General features: G+C 42.7%; 1 protein-coding gene across 2 annotated transcripts; it reads left to right on the forward strand.

Moving 5' to 3' along the window:
- Nucleotides 1–229: 229 nt before the first annotated feature.
- Nucleotides 230–14,801, forward strand: klhl2 (kelch-like family member 2). Of its 2 annotated transcripts, XM_061830438.1 has the most exons (15): nt 232–681; nt 2,403–2,522; nt 3,401–3,507; nt 3,582–3,703; nt 4,792–4,954; nt 6,067–6,176; nt 6,237–6,353; nt 7,442–7,591; nt 7,671–7,788; nt 8,080–8,277; nt 8,519–8,620; nt 10,722–10,850; nt 10,916–11,056; nt 12,271–12,414; nt 12,971–14,795. In XM_061830438.1, exons 1-15 carry the CDS (start codon nt 614–616, stop codon nt 12,997–12,999), a joined length of 1,818 nt encoding a protein of 605 aa, XP_061686422.1. In that variant the 5' UTR covers nt 232–613; the 3' UTR covers nt 13,000–14,795. The 2 variants fall into 2 exon arrangements, with proteins under 2 accessions (XP_061686424.1, XP_061686422.1); XM_061830440.1 differs by lacking the exon at nt 10,722–10,850 and having other exon boundaries at nt 230–681; nt 12,971–14,801.
- The last annotated feature ends 995 nt before the right edge of the window (nt 14,802–15,796 follow it).

The following is a 15,796-nucleotide window of genomic DNA, read 5'->3' on the forward strand; positions in this document are numbered from 1 at the left end:
TCATTGGATTATTCTTGTCATTTTTCCTCCCTAATTCTTTTATATAGCCGCTCTTCTGTTGAGATTAAAAAATGTCTTGTATGGTGGGAAAAAAATCACATTATCTACATTAAATAGATATTAAAAATATCCATCCCCAAGACTGCATCCAGTAAAAGTCGGATGACAACACCGCGACCACGCACTTACGGATATCCACCACAGTGTGTCGCTGTGGTTTCCATGAGCGACTCCTTGTAGGAGTCTCCAGGACCCTCTTTGCCGACACGTCGCCTCCTTGTTTGTGCGTTCGGAGCAGCGAGTGGAATGGAGGAGAGAAAAAAAAACATGTAGCTTTGCCCGTCCTCTCTCACACAAACACACCCAGCAACGAGGAGGGACACGCGGGGGGGCACATTCAAAAACCTCCCCTTCAGTCTCCCAGTCACTCCCCTCGGCCGAAGTTGTTAGCTCATCGGTCGGCTACCAGCTAGCTCGCGCCTCTCTTCCAAGGCTAGCCGGCTCGCCTCAGCTTCCGTGTCAGCTCGCAGAGTCACCGCGGTCGGTTCTCCGGTGTAGCTAACCCAACCCGCGACCCGGGACTAGGAGGACGAGAACACCGCGCGGGTATGGAATGGTGCATGCCGCTGGGCCGAGTGTGCAGCCGTTGAATCCAAGCGGAATCATGGACACGCATCCACTGTAAGTCGGAACTCGCGAACGTGTGCGTTGACGTTTGGCTTTGACGTGTGACAGATGGAGCCGCATTTTAGAGGCGGCGTGGGGGAGGTGGTGGAAGAGGTGCTGGCGGTTGGAAACACGCGTTAGCATGTTCTTGATGAGATGTTTTCTTGTTATTTGGCAATTTATTTTCACCACCCTTTGTTGTGGGTGTGCCATGTGGTTTAACTGAAGGCAACGTAATAACAGGCGCGCTTCCTGAGCATTTTAAGTACTTATTTGCCTTTCACGTGGCCTCCGTTGCTTTGTAATTGTTTTGTTTTGTTGCACAAATCTATTTATATTTATATTTTCTACCACTATTATACCATTAATCCCACTTTGTTGCACGTATTTATGTCATCAGAGGACCTGTTTGTAGTGCGTAGTAAATTTAGATTAAAGTTGAGACTTGCTCGGGTGTCAAACTCAAGGCCCATGGGCCTCATATGGGGTACCACATTACTTCATATAGCCCTTGAAAGTAATTCATGTTCTTTTGTGTCAAAATCCAAATTGTCTTCATTTTTAATATCACTGGCAAATGGTAAGAATTTATGAATCTCAAAGTTAAGCGTACAGTTAAGGATTTGCCATTTGGAGCATTTAAACTCTGTAAACCAAGGAAAAGGGGCAACATTTTGTCCCAAAAAATTATGAAAACTAGGGCACACAAAAGCTGAGGTTCCACTGTATATGAAATAAGACGATGAGGCAATGATTCCGTTTTATAGTGGCATGCATACAGATGTATTCCCAGCACACACGCCCTCATAAAACACCTAATCTCATAATTCAGTGTACACATTTATGTGATTCTTCAGTAAAAACTGTCCTTTGAGGGAAACAATAATTGCTGTACTTGTCCCACGACAAAAATGAGTTTGACACCGTTGGGGCTGAGATACACCGTAACTTGAAGATTCATCAGAATACATAGAAGTGGTTGCCTTTGAAAATGTATCAGTTCATTTGGGGAATAATTACGTCAGCAGGTTGCAATATCGATAGAGGAAGGCTGGAGGAGTCACAGAAAGGTATAGAAGTGGACGTCCTCGGAATTTATCAGGGACGAAACACTTGTTGGAAATTTTGCCGCTCAGCTCCCTTTTAGACAATAGCAAGTTGTGCAAAAAGTATTGAAACCTTTAACAGTTGGACATGTGACATTTGCTCAAAGTTTACAGCAGGTCAAAATGAAGTTCACCGGTCGTGGTTAAAGTGCATTTTGTCTGAAATTTCACCCGCAAGCCCAATATCCTGAACGCTTTGTGAGAAGTGTATTTACAGCATAAAGAAATACTGTCAATACTTGTGCGGAAACTCAAGTGATCAGCTGTCCATGTTTATTTTATTTCCTCATACAGTGACTTTGGGGGGAACGCTGGAGTTTCCCCATCGGAGGCTATCGATGGCGGGAACACAGCATTCACAAGTGCACACACGAGGTTCTAAATACCTGTCTCCCTCTCTGCTCAAAAATGATTTAAAAAATTCCCACTGCCTCCCTCAAGAGTCTCCACATCAGCTTTAGTACTGTGAAGGGATCTCGTAAATAATAAGATACTACTTTAAATTGTCTAAAAGATTATGCGCGTCACTGCTGCTGATTTGGTTAGGAACATCGATTCATTTCGTAATGTGCGATTCAGATTTTGACTTCATCACTGTTGTCTTGCAATGCGTGTGTGGACGTGTCACAGGTGCACAAGGCTTTGTTCACACGCGCTGGAAAAAGAGGACGGAGTGGAGCGACAAGGCGCGCTCACGCTCAACCCGAGACACATGAGGAAGGCCTTCAAAGTCATGAACGAGCTGCGCAGGTACTAATAAGTCACTCTACGCTGGTCTTTTTTTCCGTTTAGCTTGTTTCTGAGAAAGCACTGTAGCATCCGTCCAACACTAAATCTCAATTTTAAAATAATTTTGGTCGACATCTGCTTTTTTACACTGATAATTTATTCTTAAATTTGTCATCAAAGGACTTAAAAAAAACAACACAGTAAAGCCTCGGTTTGAGAATGTCCCCGTTTTCGAGCAAATAGTTTTTTCGAAAGAAAATTTTAAGATTTTTTTGCTTCTGTTTTCAAATGAAAATCGGTACTGGAACGCCTCTGGAAAAAAAACCCGGAAATGACATACTGCGCGCGGACAGACCATCTGACCCACGACGCGCCTTGTTATGAAATCCCACGCCGCTGAAAAAACCCGGAAATAACATTCCGCGCGGCACAAGCAGTTGACCCACCCACGACGCGTTTTGTTATTGTCTATTCGAACGCCCCCCGGAAAAAAAAAAAAAAAAAACGGAAATGACATAACGCCTACGACGCAATCACTTTTGTCATTCTGTATAGTGCAGCATCTCTACAGAGACGTGCCCTGGTAGTGACTGTTGTTTGTCCCAAGTGCTTTTTGTAAAAAAAAAAAAAAAAAAAAAAGCTTTACGAAGCCTAATTTTTTTGCATTGGAACGCATTATTTCTTTTTCCATTCATTGTAATTGGAAACATCGATTCGGTTTTCAAACAATTCACTTTTCGAACCGTTTTCTGGAACGGATTATGTTCGAGAACCGAGGCGTCACTGTATATTAAAAACTACTTTCATAATATGTTAGAAATTATTTGAATGTTTTTTTTTTCCTGTCAAAAATCTGGGGTGTGTTGAATTTCTATCTACTCTGTGTCCTTCACCCGCAGTCAAAGCTCATTGTGTGACGTCACAATCGTAGCGGAGGACGTGGAGATCGCTGCTCACCGCGTGGTCCTTGCTGCCGGGAGCCCGTACTTCCACGCCATGTTCACAGGTGCGCTTCCATTCCTTTGACTCCTTTTTTCCTAGGTTCCCTACGAGGAAACAAAACTGTTTTTTGTGCAACAGGGGAGATGGCCGAGAGCCGAGCCAAGCGCGTGAGGATAAAGGAGATGGACGGGTGGACTCTGGGACTCCTGGTGGACTACATCTACACTGCAGAGATACAAGTCACAGAGGAAAATGTGCAGGTAGGACACACAATTGAACAAAGTGAGCCTGTTTATCGCAGGTGACATGTTTCAGAGCCTGGTGAAAATCTTTAAGAGCAACGATTAAAAGCGAAAAAAAAAATACAATTTTACCTCTATAAAGTGTAATTTTACCTTTCATACAAACTTTAAACCCATTAAAACATGTCATGTCAAGTCATTATTCAAGCTGCTTATCCTCACAAAAGTTGCGGGAAAGCTGGAGCCTATCCCAGCTAGCTTCAGGCAAAAGGCCGACTACACCTTGAACTGGTTGCCAGTCAGTCACAGGGCATATGTCGACACCATCATTGAGGGGAATCGAACCCACGCTGCCCGCACCAAAGGCAGGCGTGTGTATCACTTCACTATCAGTAACCCATTAAAACATCCATCCATCCATTTTCTTCACCGCTTATCCTCACGAGCGTCGCGGGGAGTGTTGCAGCCTATCAACCTGTCAACAGGCAGGAGGCGGGGTACACCCTGTAGTGGTTGCCAGCCAATCGCAGGGCACATAGAGACAAACAGCCGCCCTCACAATCACACCTACGGGCAATTTACTGTCTCCAATGAATTAATCTTTTTGGGACGTGGGAGGAAACCGGAGTGCCCGGAGGAAACCCACGCAAGCACGGGGAGAACATGCAAACTCCACACAGGTGGGGCCGGTATCGAACCCGGGTCCTCAGAACTGTGAGGCCAACATTTTACCAGCTGTTCCACCATGCCGCCTGATTCAGCGCATCAATTATAAACGGGGGGAAAAAACATCTAATTTTACCTCTAAAAAGTGTAATTTTACCTTTCATACACACTTTAAACCCATTAAAACATACAGAAACTTATTAAAAGATACTTTTTAAGGTATTCCTTAGCAGCTGTCATCACTCTCTCGCTGTCATAAAATATCATATAACATCACTTTGATGACTCAAAAAGAAGACTCTTGAACAGTTCTCCATATAAAAGGCAGAGCATGTTTGTTTCGAGGTTTTCATTTGTGAGTCCCGTCTGAAGATTACTGGAAAACTGACAAGACTGTGTGTGTGTGTGTCTCTCTCTCTCTGTTTGGGTGTCCGTGTTAGGCTCTGCTGCCGGCCGCGGGTCTCCTGCAGCTGAACGAGGTGAAGAAGGCGTGCTGCGACTTCCTCAGCTCTCAGCTGCACCCGTCCAACTGCTTGGGCATACGAGCGTTCGCTGACCTGCACGCCTGCTCGCAACTACTCACGCAGGCCAACTGCTACGCAGGTGCTTTGGCTGTCTAGTCTGGGTTCAGTTTTTGTTTGTGTATTTTTTTGCATGGTGTTTTTGTTGCTGTGTTGGGAGCAACTAACTTGAAACGGGCTTAGCATTTAACTGTGAAACAGTCGCGTCTATGACGTGAGATGTTTACACGTACCGTAAATTCCGGCCTACAGAGTGCACCTCATTATAAGCCTCACACAATACATTTGTAAAGGAAATACCATTTGGTACATACAATAGCCGCACTTTTGTAAAAGCCGCAAGTGCCCACATTGAAACACGAGATATTTACAAAGACGATGCTCTGAAAGAGTTTTCAAAGTTTTAATACTTTAGCTTAGCTTAACATAGCAACGACACGGTAGCACGAACAGGCCTGGTAAAAAAAAAAAAAAAAAAACATACTGTTAAAAAAAAAAAAAAAAACAGCCACACACTAGCAACACGGTAGCACAGCACTAATACGGCCAGTTAAAAAAACATTACCGGTAAAAATCACTGAGACGCGGCAGTAACACAGCAGCAACATGCTAGCGCAGCGCTAACGCTAGCATGGCGCTAGCAGGGCCGGTTAAAGAAAAAAGATACCAGTAAAAATCACTGAGACATAGCAGCAACACACTAGCACAGTGCTAACGCTAGTGCAGCGCAACAGGGCCGGTTAAAGAAAAAATATACCAGTAAAAATCACTGAGACATAGCAGCAACACACTAGCACAGTGCTAACGCAAGCGCAGCGCTAACATTAGCACAGCGCTAACAGGGCTGGTTAAAGAACAACATACCGGTAAAAATCACTGAGCTATAGCAGCAGCACAGCGCTAACGGTAGCGCAGGACTAAGTCACTTCCTCGGCACATGTATTCCATCGGTTTCACTTCTACCTTTTCCGCTGATTGCCCCCTTGCACAAAAATGCACAAATTAGCCGCATCACAGCATAAGCCGCAGGGTAGAATGGGTGTGGAAAAAAGTCGCGGCTTATTGGCCGGAAATTACGGGTACTCATTTTTTGGCGTACGGGAGAAAAGGGGCATCTATTTTTGGCAGAATTTTTTTTTTTTTTTTAATTTGCCGCACGTGGTGTGTAATGAAAGGTTATTGTCGTCGCACTAGAGCAACACTTCACCGAGGTGGTCGGCAGCGAAGAGTTCCTCAATTTGGGCATGGAGCAGGTTTCCAGCCTCATCGCCAGCGACAAACTGGCCATCCCCACAGAGGAGAAGGTACGCACGCGCAACGCATGTGGCAACGTGAACACACCTGATGTTGCTGTGAACGTGTAGGTCTTTGAATCGGTCATCGCCTGGGTCAACCATGACAAAGACGTGCGCCAGGAGCACTTGGCCCACCTCATGGAGCACGTGCGCCTGCCCCTGCTCACCAGAGAATACCTGGTCCAGGTAGCTACACAGTTTTGAACTATTTCTTTCTTTTGTTTGTTTTTCCACTTGGCAAACAACTTGCGATATTTCGCCTGCGTGATTAAAGTTGTTTGTTATGAACGGTTTTCAACTGTGACGTCAAGATGCTATTTGGCAAAAAACTGCCACGAGACCTCTATTCAACCATCGTATAAGGATTAACTCGGGTTATCTTTTTCAAAGGCTTTTTGCAGCCCTTATTCCAATGAAAAAGACAACCACAGTCTTTTTTTTTTTTTTACATATTTACAGATATTACATACTACTTCTTTTTATATTTCTGCACCATGAAAAATATATGAAGTGATTGCTTTTATAGTGCACTAAAAGCATTAATAACTTATGACACTAGTATAACAGTCAAGAGTGCTAAATACTGTTTTTGTATTTGTGCTTTATTTTTGCACTTTTTTTTTCCGTGTGATTTTGTGGAACTTTTTTTTTTCTTTTGGCGTCTGAATATGTTTATTCTTCTGTGGAAGTGTTTACGTTTTTGTGTGTTGTGTGTGTTTGTGTGCTCGCACAAAAGCTCAGTTTATTCGTCGTGTATCAAAGCAATTTTCCATGTTGAAATTTATATGAATACCATAAATCTGTCCCATCCCCCCCCAAAAAAAAAACAAAAAACACCACCATATTTTAAGTGGCCTGTTAGTTTGGTAATTTGAAATAGTAATGTAGTCTATAAAAAATAATATATAATAAAGGACAATTTAAAATAATAAATTGGTTTCATTAAGTGTACTGACCATACGTAATGTACAATTTTGTATTAGATGTATGCCTTTAAGAAACGTACCACAGAGAGTTGGTGCTGCTCCGTGTGAGTTTTTGGCTATTTCATGAAATTTGTAGCATAATTTGGCCAAAAAAATAAAAATTATGATAAGAGTCCTGTTCGCTCAATCCAATTTTTTATGATTATCCAGTCAGAACTAAAGAGCTTTGTGACACAAAGCTTTAAAAAAAAAAAAAAAACGTTGGCGCATAAATCAACAATACTGAAATTGATCAACTCCTGAAAATACATTCTATCATCTGATTGGACACTCTATTTATGGCGTCAGCGCGTGGAGGAGGAGTCCCTCATCAAGAACAGCAGCGCGTGTAAGGACTACTTGATCGAGGCTATGAAGTACCACCTGCTGCCCGCCGACCAGCGAGCGCTCATGAAGACGGCGCGCACGCGCATGCGGACCCCTGCCTGCTGCCCTAAGGTATCGATCGTACCACGTTAATAATCGTCATATTTGGGGAAAGTAAAACATCCTCACTCCGCCTGCCGCTTGGGTTCAGGTCATGGTGGTGGTCGGCGGCCAGGCGCCCAAGGCCATCCGCAGTGTGGAATGTTACGACTTTGAGGAGCAGCGCTGGTACCAGGTGGCCGAGCTGCCCACCCGCAGGTGTAGAGCAGGTAATGAGCTAATAAATATTAATAATAGCTTGCTTACTGATGACAAGGGATCCAAAGGTTGCGTGCTTCATAAGTTTTGATTCAAAGCAAATAATTTATTATGATACCTGGTTTCCCTTTTTTAGATCAGGCACAATTGCATGGTCCCTTGTTGCAAGGCAGTATTTATAGCGCACATATGCTGCTTATTAAAAAATATAATGATCTGTGTTCAATATGAAATGTATTGAAAACAATATTTTAGTTGTTTGATGTTTAAAGGAATATTTGTATTTGCCGTGTTGCGTTCAGGCGTCGTGTACGTGGGCACCTGCGTGTATGCCGTCGGGGGCTTCAACGGTTCCCTGCGCGTGCGTACGGTGGACTGCTACGACCCCACGATGGACCGCTGGACCAGCGTCAGCAGCATGCAAGACCGCCGATCGACACTCGGGGCCGCCGTGCTCAACGGGCTCTTGTACGCTGTGGGCGGCTTTGACGGAAGCACAGGTAGCAGCTCGTGGGGTCGCGACAGCCCCAGTTTGAAAACCGTTGCACTTACTCAACTTAAAACAATATTAAATTAAAACATATGAGTTCTTAGCATCTTGCCATATTATGTCGTATCTAGGGAAATATAGCTAGTCAAGCATGAAGCATCAATAATGTAGCTGGATAGCGCAATCTCCCGCTATCGTTAGCTTTGGCAGCGGCTTCTGTTGTTCAAACTTGTCGCCGTGCATCTCGGTAGGTCTGTCCACCGTCGAGGCGTACAACGCCAAGACAGACGAGTGGTTCCACGTCTTGCCCATGAGCACGCGGCGTAGCAGCGTGGGAGTCGGTGTTGTCAATGGTGAGTGCTCACTTGCCAGTGCCCCAACATTTTTTTTCCTATTTATTTTTTGTTTTGTGTTTCAAGTCATAATTTGAGATGTGGACGAGTTTTGACTTTTTCAATGGAAAGTTTAGCATTTGAAGTGCAGGTAATGTCCTTGCATGTGGTCAAGTAGTGCAAATGCTTTCAGCTCTTTTTAAATTAGTACAAAAACATAAATACAAAATTAGAACACACGCAAGAAGCTGTTGTGGGCCACATGTCAAACGTAGACACTCACGCAAACTAACGCGGCTGACCTGACTCCAGCTCCTCCTCCACATCCAACCCGTGAACAGAACAATATCCATCCATCCATTTTCTTTGCCACTTATCCTCACAAGAGTCGCGAGCAATGCTGGAGCCTAGCCCAGCTGTCAACGGGCAGGAGGCGGGGCATATCCTGAACTGGTTGCCAGCCAATCATGGGGCGCATAGAGACAAACAGCCGCACTCACAATCACACCGAGGGGCAATTTAGAGTGTCGTATTAATGTTGCGTGTTTTTGGGATGTGGGAGGAAACCCACGCAGGCACGGGGAGAACATGCAAACTCCATACAGGCGTGGCCGGGATCGAACCCGGGTTCTCGGAACTGTGAAGCCAACGCTTTACCAGCTTCTCCACCGTGCCGCCTCAACTATTATTTATTTTTGCTTTGACTTGCAAGCAAAAAAAATACAAAAATAGTTACAAGAGATGGATGATGTCATCAAGGGTTTATTGCATAAATGATGATAAATATTGCTCCCAAGTGCCCAAGTCAGAAGGAGCAATTGATATTGAAGCTTGAACTCATGACGCACAAGCTTTCATTTTTACATTCTATTTCAGGGGTGCTCCTTGCATCGATCGCGATCGATAGGTACTATTGGTAAATCACGGCACATCGCCTGACGAAAAAGAAATTGTCAGCCTCTCATCCATCCTGCAGCTTGATAGATATAGATAAATAATCGATGACAACTCAATTTTTCTGACACTTGGGTCATGTACATGCACTAAGTATGTCAGACCTAACAAGCTAGTCAGTAATTACCTCCAATTTTCATCTCTCGACGTTTTCTCTTAGACTTAAGAAAGGGTATAAAAATGAGTGGGGGATCTGGACCAAATAAGAAGATAAAAACTTAGCACTTTCATACAGAATGGGAGGAATATTTTTTCCCGATAACCTTTTTCGAAATGCGTATGCCTCCTCTTCCAGTCTGTCATCGCATTACCAAAGAAGGGAAATGTCGAGCGGCACTTTAGGACCCTACACGGAAAATACGTCGCTGGCTTCCTGCCAAAAAGGGAGCTGAGAGAGAGAAAGGTGAAGGAACTGAAATCCCAGTTGTCCGGACAGCAGTTACTTTTCACACAACATACTTCCAAAGCGTCGTTGGCGGTCGAGCCACGTCATTGTTAAGAACGAGAAGTCCTTCCAACACGCAGAGATGGTAAAAGGGACAATCGGTGAAGCAGCTGACGCATTTTTAAAAATATGATCTTCAATCAAAGCTCTCCAGCTGTCGAGAATTACAGTTACACAGCACTGTGAAGCCATGGCTGATGATTTCATGTGAAAGGATATCAGAGATTGTGAGTTTTTCTCACCGCAGTTTTGGAACGTATTCACAGAGCTAAAGTTCCCCCCAATGTGAGGAAATGTACTACATTATTGACTGAATTATTTAGCTGCACTTATTTATGTTGGTCAGCCTTTTCCCACGTGAAGATGATGGTAGTTCTCTGCACTCCCAAACTGGAGACACGGTCGTCACCGCCACACGCCACAAAAAAGGTAGATCGCGGAAGGTTGGCTGCTTAATAGAAGAAGAAGTTTGGGCGCCCGTGTTCTATTTAATCGTTATTACTGAAGGTTTTTTTTTTTTTTAAATGAAATAAGTGTAAATTGATATTTTTCTTATCAATGAACGTTACAAAAAGAATTGTTTGTACGGAATGCTGGAAAAGATTAAAGGTATTTCCGTTCATTTTAATGGGGAAAGGTGATTTGTGACAGATGTTTTACGTTCAAATCGTTGTCACCGAAGGGATTTAATCTATAAATCGAGTCCTTTCGTGCATTTGTCAGGGATCCTGTACGCCGTCGGTGGTTACGACGGCGCCACCAGGCAATGTCTGAGCACCGTGGAAGCCTACAACCCCAAAAGCAACGCGTGGAGCTACATCGCCGAGATGGGCACGCGACGCAGCGGTGCAGGTGATCTTTTTCTTCTTCACCTTCTTCTAAAATTCTTTTTTATAATTTTTTTTTTTCTGTGCTAGGCGTGGGCGTATTGAAGGGTTTGCTCTACGCCGTGGGCGGCCATGACGGCCCCTTGGTGAGGAAGAGCTGCGAGGTGTACGACCCGGCCTCCAACAGCTGGCGGCAGGTAGCCGACATGAACATGTGTCGCCGTAATGCAGGTGAGGCCGGCTGGGGAGGGAGCGCCCCCTCAATGGCAAGACCTTTCAAACGGTCCCTTGATATCCAGCTTTAGGTCTGCGTACCAGTCCACTCTTTGTCCTCAGTAGTAAGACAAATCCACTGTATGCGGAACGTCACGTGACAAACCGCCGCATGATTATATGTGGTCCGCGAAGGCAAATCATGTGTGTCGTCTTCCCTGATTTATGCTAAATCTGTACAAAATTTCAAATTCTTTTAACACAAAAAATATAACCAGTATTTGAAAAACTTTCTGATTCCAAAACTAGTTAATAAATTTCATGTCTAAATATGATGAGGGGATTAAACCATTTTATGGTTTCATAGTCATAGTGGCCCTCTGAGAGAAACCATTACTAAAATCTGGCCCGCGACATAAATGAGTTTGACACCCCTGCCATCCATCCATCTATTTTCTTCACCGCTTATCCTCACAAAGGTCGCAGGGAGTGCTGGAGCCTATCCCTGCTGTCAACAAGCAGGAGGCGAGGTACACCCTGAACTGGTTGCCGGCCAATCGCAGGGCACATTGAGACAACAGTCGCACTCACAATCACACCCAGGGGCAATTTAAAGTGTCCAATTAATGTTGCATGTTTTTGGAATGTGGGAGGAAACCGGAGTGCCCGGAGGGAACCCACGCAGGCACTGGGAGAACATGCAAACTCCACACAGGCGGCTCCGGGATTGAACCCCGCACCTCAGAACTGTGAGGCTAGCTGATCCACCGTGGGCACCCCTGCCCTAGAGCTTAATTCGTTTAATTTTAAAATGTCACTAGTCTTACTAGTAACACACAGTTGTGTACTAGTACTCAGTTTTGCCTCACTAGTCACATGTCCTTGCTCTACCAATGGGCCTTGTCGTTCTGCTGGTGCTCAGAATTGTCAAAGTACAACGGAACGGATTAGGCTATTTGCATGTGAAATGTGTTTCTATTTACGGACGTTTCATGTTACGAAATGACTTCCGGAACAGATTAATTTTGTAAGTAGAGGCACCACTGGCGTGGATGTTGTGTTAAAAGTAGGAGTCATTCTATTAGTGCTAAGTTGTCTGACTAGTGAGGACAAAGAGGGTACGTAATAATGCACGGATGTGAAGTAAATAATCGATTCTCAAACATCTTTCCATAACACGCTGATAAGACGGAGTCTCGCACGGCGGCCGCATGATGTGTGGTGTGTCGCAGGCGTGTGCGCCGTGAACAACCTGCTGTACGTGGTGGGCGGCGACGACGGCAGCTGTAATTTGGCGTCGGTGGAGTTCTACAACCCCAACTCGGACAAGTGGACGGTGCTGCCCAGCTGCATGAGCACGGGACGCAGTTACGCGGGTACGTTGGACAAAATAAATAAGAATTTTTACAGCAGGATTAAAGACATTCTTTATATGGCGGATTCTGACCCTAAGGCGTTTTAGCCAATCCCGAAGAAAGTTATTTCGTGGAAAAGGCTCAATCATTATGTTTTTTCAATAAAATTTATTACTTGAAATTAAAAGGAAAAAATCTCAGACAAAAAAAGGAGGAAACACTTTGTCACAAACAAGGAAAGACTGTCACAAAGACATTTTTTGGTGGGGTAAATAAAATGCCTTTTTTTTTTTTTTAGCTAATTTGTGCACTCAAGCGGAAAAGGCAAAAATGAGACCGTTGGAATATATGTGCCGTGGAAGTGACTTTTACCGGCCCTGTGAGCGCTGCGCTGGCGTTCACGCTGTGCTAGCGTGTTGCTGCTGTGTTACTGGCGTGTCTCAGTGATATTTACCGGTCAGTTTCATTTTAACCGGCCCCGTTAGTGTTAGCGCGGTGCTAGTGTTAGTGCTAGCTTTAGCGTGGCCCAAAATATGACTTCTTACATTTTTTTTTTTTTTTTTTAATTTGTTGGTAGGTGTGACCGTGATCGACAAGCCCTTATGACTGCCGGCGAGCCCCGACGCTGATTAGAAGTGGAAGTTGCAGTTTCCTGCTGAATTCTCCCGGGCGGTATCTGTCGTCGTCTTAACGCGACGTTTGCACGTTGGTCACCGATGTCGACGAGTGCCAAGACGGCGGCGACGACGACGACGAAGGTGATGATGTTGGCCATCGTGAAGATTTTTTTGGTTTTTTTTTTTGCACTTAACGTGAGCGTAAGGGAGGGTTTGAACCGGTTTTAATCTCGTCACGGGCGGGTGGAGAGGCAATCCCGGCCTGGCCGTCGTCAAGGTGTGGTAGGGTGGGGCAGCCAGGCGTTGCTCCCCAATGACTACTGACATGAAGCTACTAAACGTGCTAACATTTGCTAGAGGGGAGGCTGCTGCTCTAGAAGTGGGACTATGAAAATCTTCTCATCGCTGGAGTTGTGTCTGCGTGTATGTATTTATGCGCTTGCCTTCAAGGGTTCTCCATTGCTTGTGAGCCTGTGCGTATGTGTGTGTGCATTTTGAGTCGACCGCCGCATGGATGCACTGCGCTTGGCCTCTGATCCTTTTTAGAGCGTCCAAGAGCGCCCGAATGTTAAACGGCTGGCCACTTCCTCCTTCCTTCCTCCCCCCAATTCTTCCTCTTCATGATGCCTTTAGCGTCCTCCGTGGACACAGCGACGAAACATAACAGTGGATAAAGAGGAACAATTTTAGGTTAGCTGTACCTGACAGGAAATGACACTTTTTCCTTCATTTGTTTTCCCCCAGAAGAGTTTTTCTTGAAAAATAAAATGTTCTTCTTTAACGCTGACCTTTTCTTGAAAAAACTTTTTTTTTAAGACATTTTTTGTTGTGGCAAATTGAAGTATGACCTTTTTCTTGAAAATTTGACTTTTCTATAACAATTTTTTTTCACTCAAAAAATATCTCCTAAATTGAATTTTCTCTTCCCCAAATCCGTCTTAAAAATGCAACGCTTTTACTGAGAAAAAAAATCCCATAAATCTAACTTTGTATTTAAACATTTTTGTTTAAAATCTAAAAATTTGCATTTTCTCTGAATGTGATGTTAAAAAAAAATACAGTACATATATTCTGTGTGTTTTTTTTTAATTGGCTTTTTTTCCTCCTCAAACTTACTCAAAATATTTTTTTTAAAAATCTAGAAACAATATGAAAAGGAGAAAAAATTGAATTTTCTCACCCCCAAAATTGTCTAAAAATGCAACCCTTTTAATGAGAGAAAAAAAATACCATAAATCTAACTTTGTTTTTAAACATTTTTGTTGCATTTTCTCCAATTGTGACGTTTAAAAAAATATACAGTATATATATTCCATGTTTCTTTTTTAGTTGGCTTTTTTCCTCAAACTTACACTAAATAATTTTTATTTTTTTTTATAAAAAAAAAAAAAAAAAATTCTGGAGAAAATATGGAGAAGAGAAGCCTTAGTGAAGAGCATCGCCAAACGCATGCCAGCCTGAAAGTGGGTGGTAGGTCCTCCGAGCGGTCGTACAGTATCGCACATACTTTACTGTTGCCAAGTTTGCCCCCCCTGCATGACCGGACTAACCCTATAAACTGACGTGTTCTGAATGTGCCAATTTTACAGCATCTTCTTTCATTCCAAAAAGTGACCAAACTCTTGGGATACCCCCCCCCCCTTCCTCCCTTTCTCGTAACCGCTTTCGCCGCATACGTTTCGTCAGCTGTATATCGAGGATTGTCACGTAGGCTTAATGACTTTGGATATGTTTCACACTACATGTTTTGTAGAGCATTATTAATAAAACATATGCTTGTATTTAAAAAACAAAAAAAAGCTGTGAAATGACATACAGTGATCTGTTTTTAAAAATTTTGCCAAATCAGTAAACTTATTTAAATGGATTGTCTTATACTTCTTTTTTTTTTTTTTTTTTTTTAATTTCTGTAAAACACTGCCAGACGCCTTTTCAAATTCAGTTTGGTGTAATAGGAAAAAAACTATGACCATTTTTTTAGATTTTTTTTTCCACGAAGGAAGAGGTCTATAACCTGTACAACTCAATTGAAGAAAATCTAAAAAAAAAAAAAAAAAAAGTTTGCTTCTTTTAAAAAGCTGACTTTGCTCCTGATATTTAAGAGCGTTTGAGAGTAACTGAATGACAGGACTGTTCATGGACACAGTGACAAAACATTGAAATGTGTTTTTTTCCTAAAGAGGAATATGTTTGGGCATACCCAATAGAAAATACTGTATTACTTTTTCTCTGAAAACTATTGCAATTTTTTTATATATATATAAATTGGGCACTTTTTTTCCTCTAAAATATTTTTTCCAAGAAAATTATAAATAAAAGTAAAATTAAAGGGATTTCCTTTCTTCCCAAGAATTAGTTTTTTACTACAAAATATGCTCAGTTTTGTTTACAAAAATATATTTTGTTCTCAAAGTGATTTATTTCCTTAAAACAATAATGTATATCTGTTTAGCACAATATTTTTTCTCTGTAATTTTTGTAAGATAACTTTTTCACCCACAATAATTAACCCTCCCCCAAAAAAAACTAATCTTCCTGACGAAATATTTACCCAAAAATTTAGGATAAAAACTAAGCCTGTTTTTTTTCTTACAAAGCCTTTTTTTTAAATACCACTGAAAAGTAGTATTTTTCTTGGAAAAAAAAATAATATTTTTTTTAATGTATGACAAAGTAAGTTGAAACAAAAAGGACTTTAAACAAAATATTTTTTGCCATGTCTGTAATGAAAGTCATTATTTTTCCTGTGGATACAAGCAAACAAGACGTTTTCATCGATATTTTCA

This window comes from Syngnathoides biaculeatus, chromosome 9, assembly GCF_019802595.1.
Source record: "Syngnathoides biaculeatus isolate LvHL_M chromosome 9, ASM1980259v1, whole genome shotgun sequence".
Taxonomy (NCBI): Eukaryota; Metazoa; Chordata; class Actinopteri; order Syngnathiformes; family Syngnathidae; genus Syngnathoides; species Syngnathoides biaculeatus.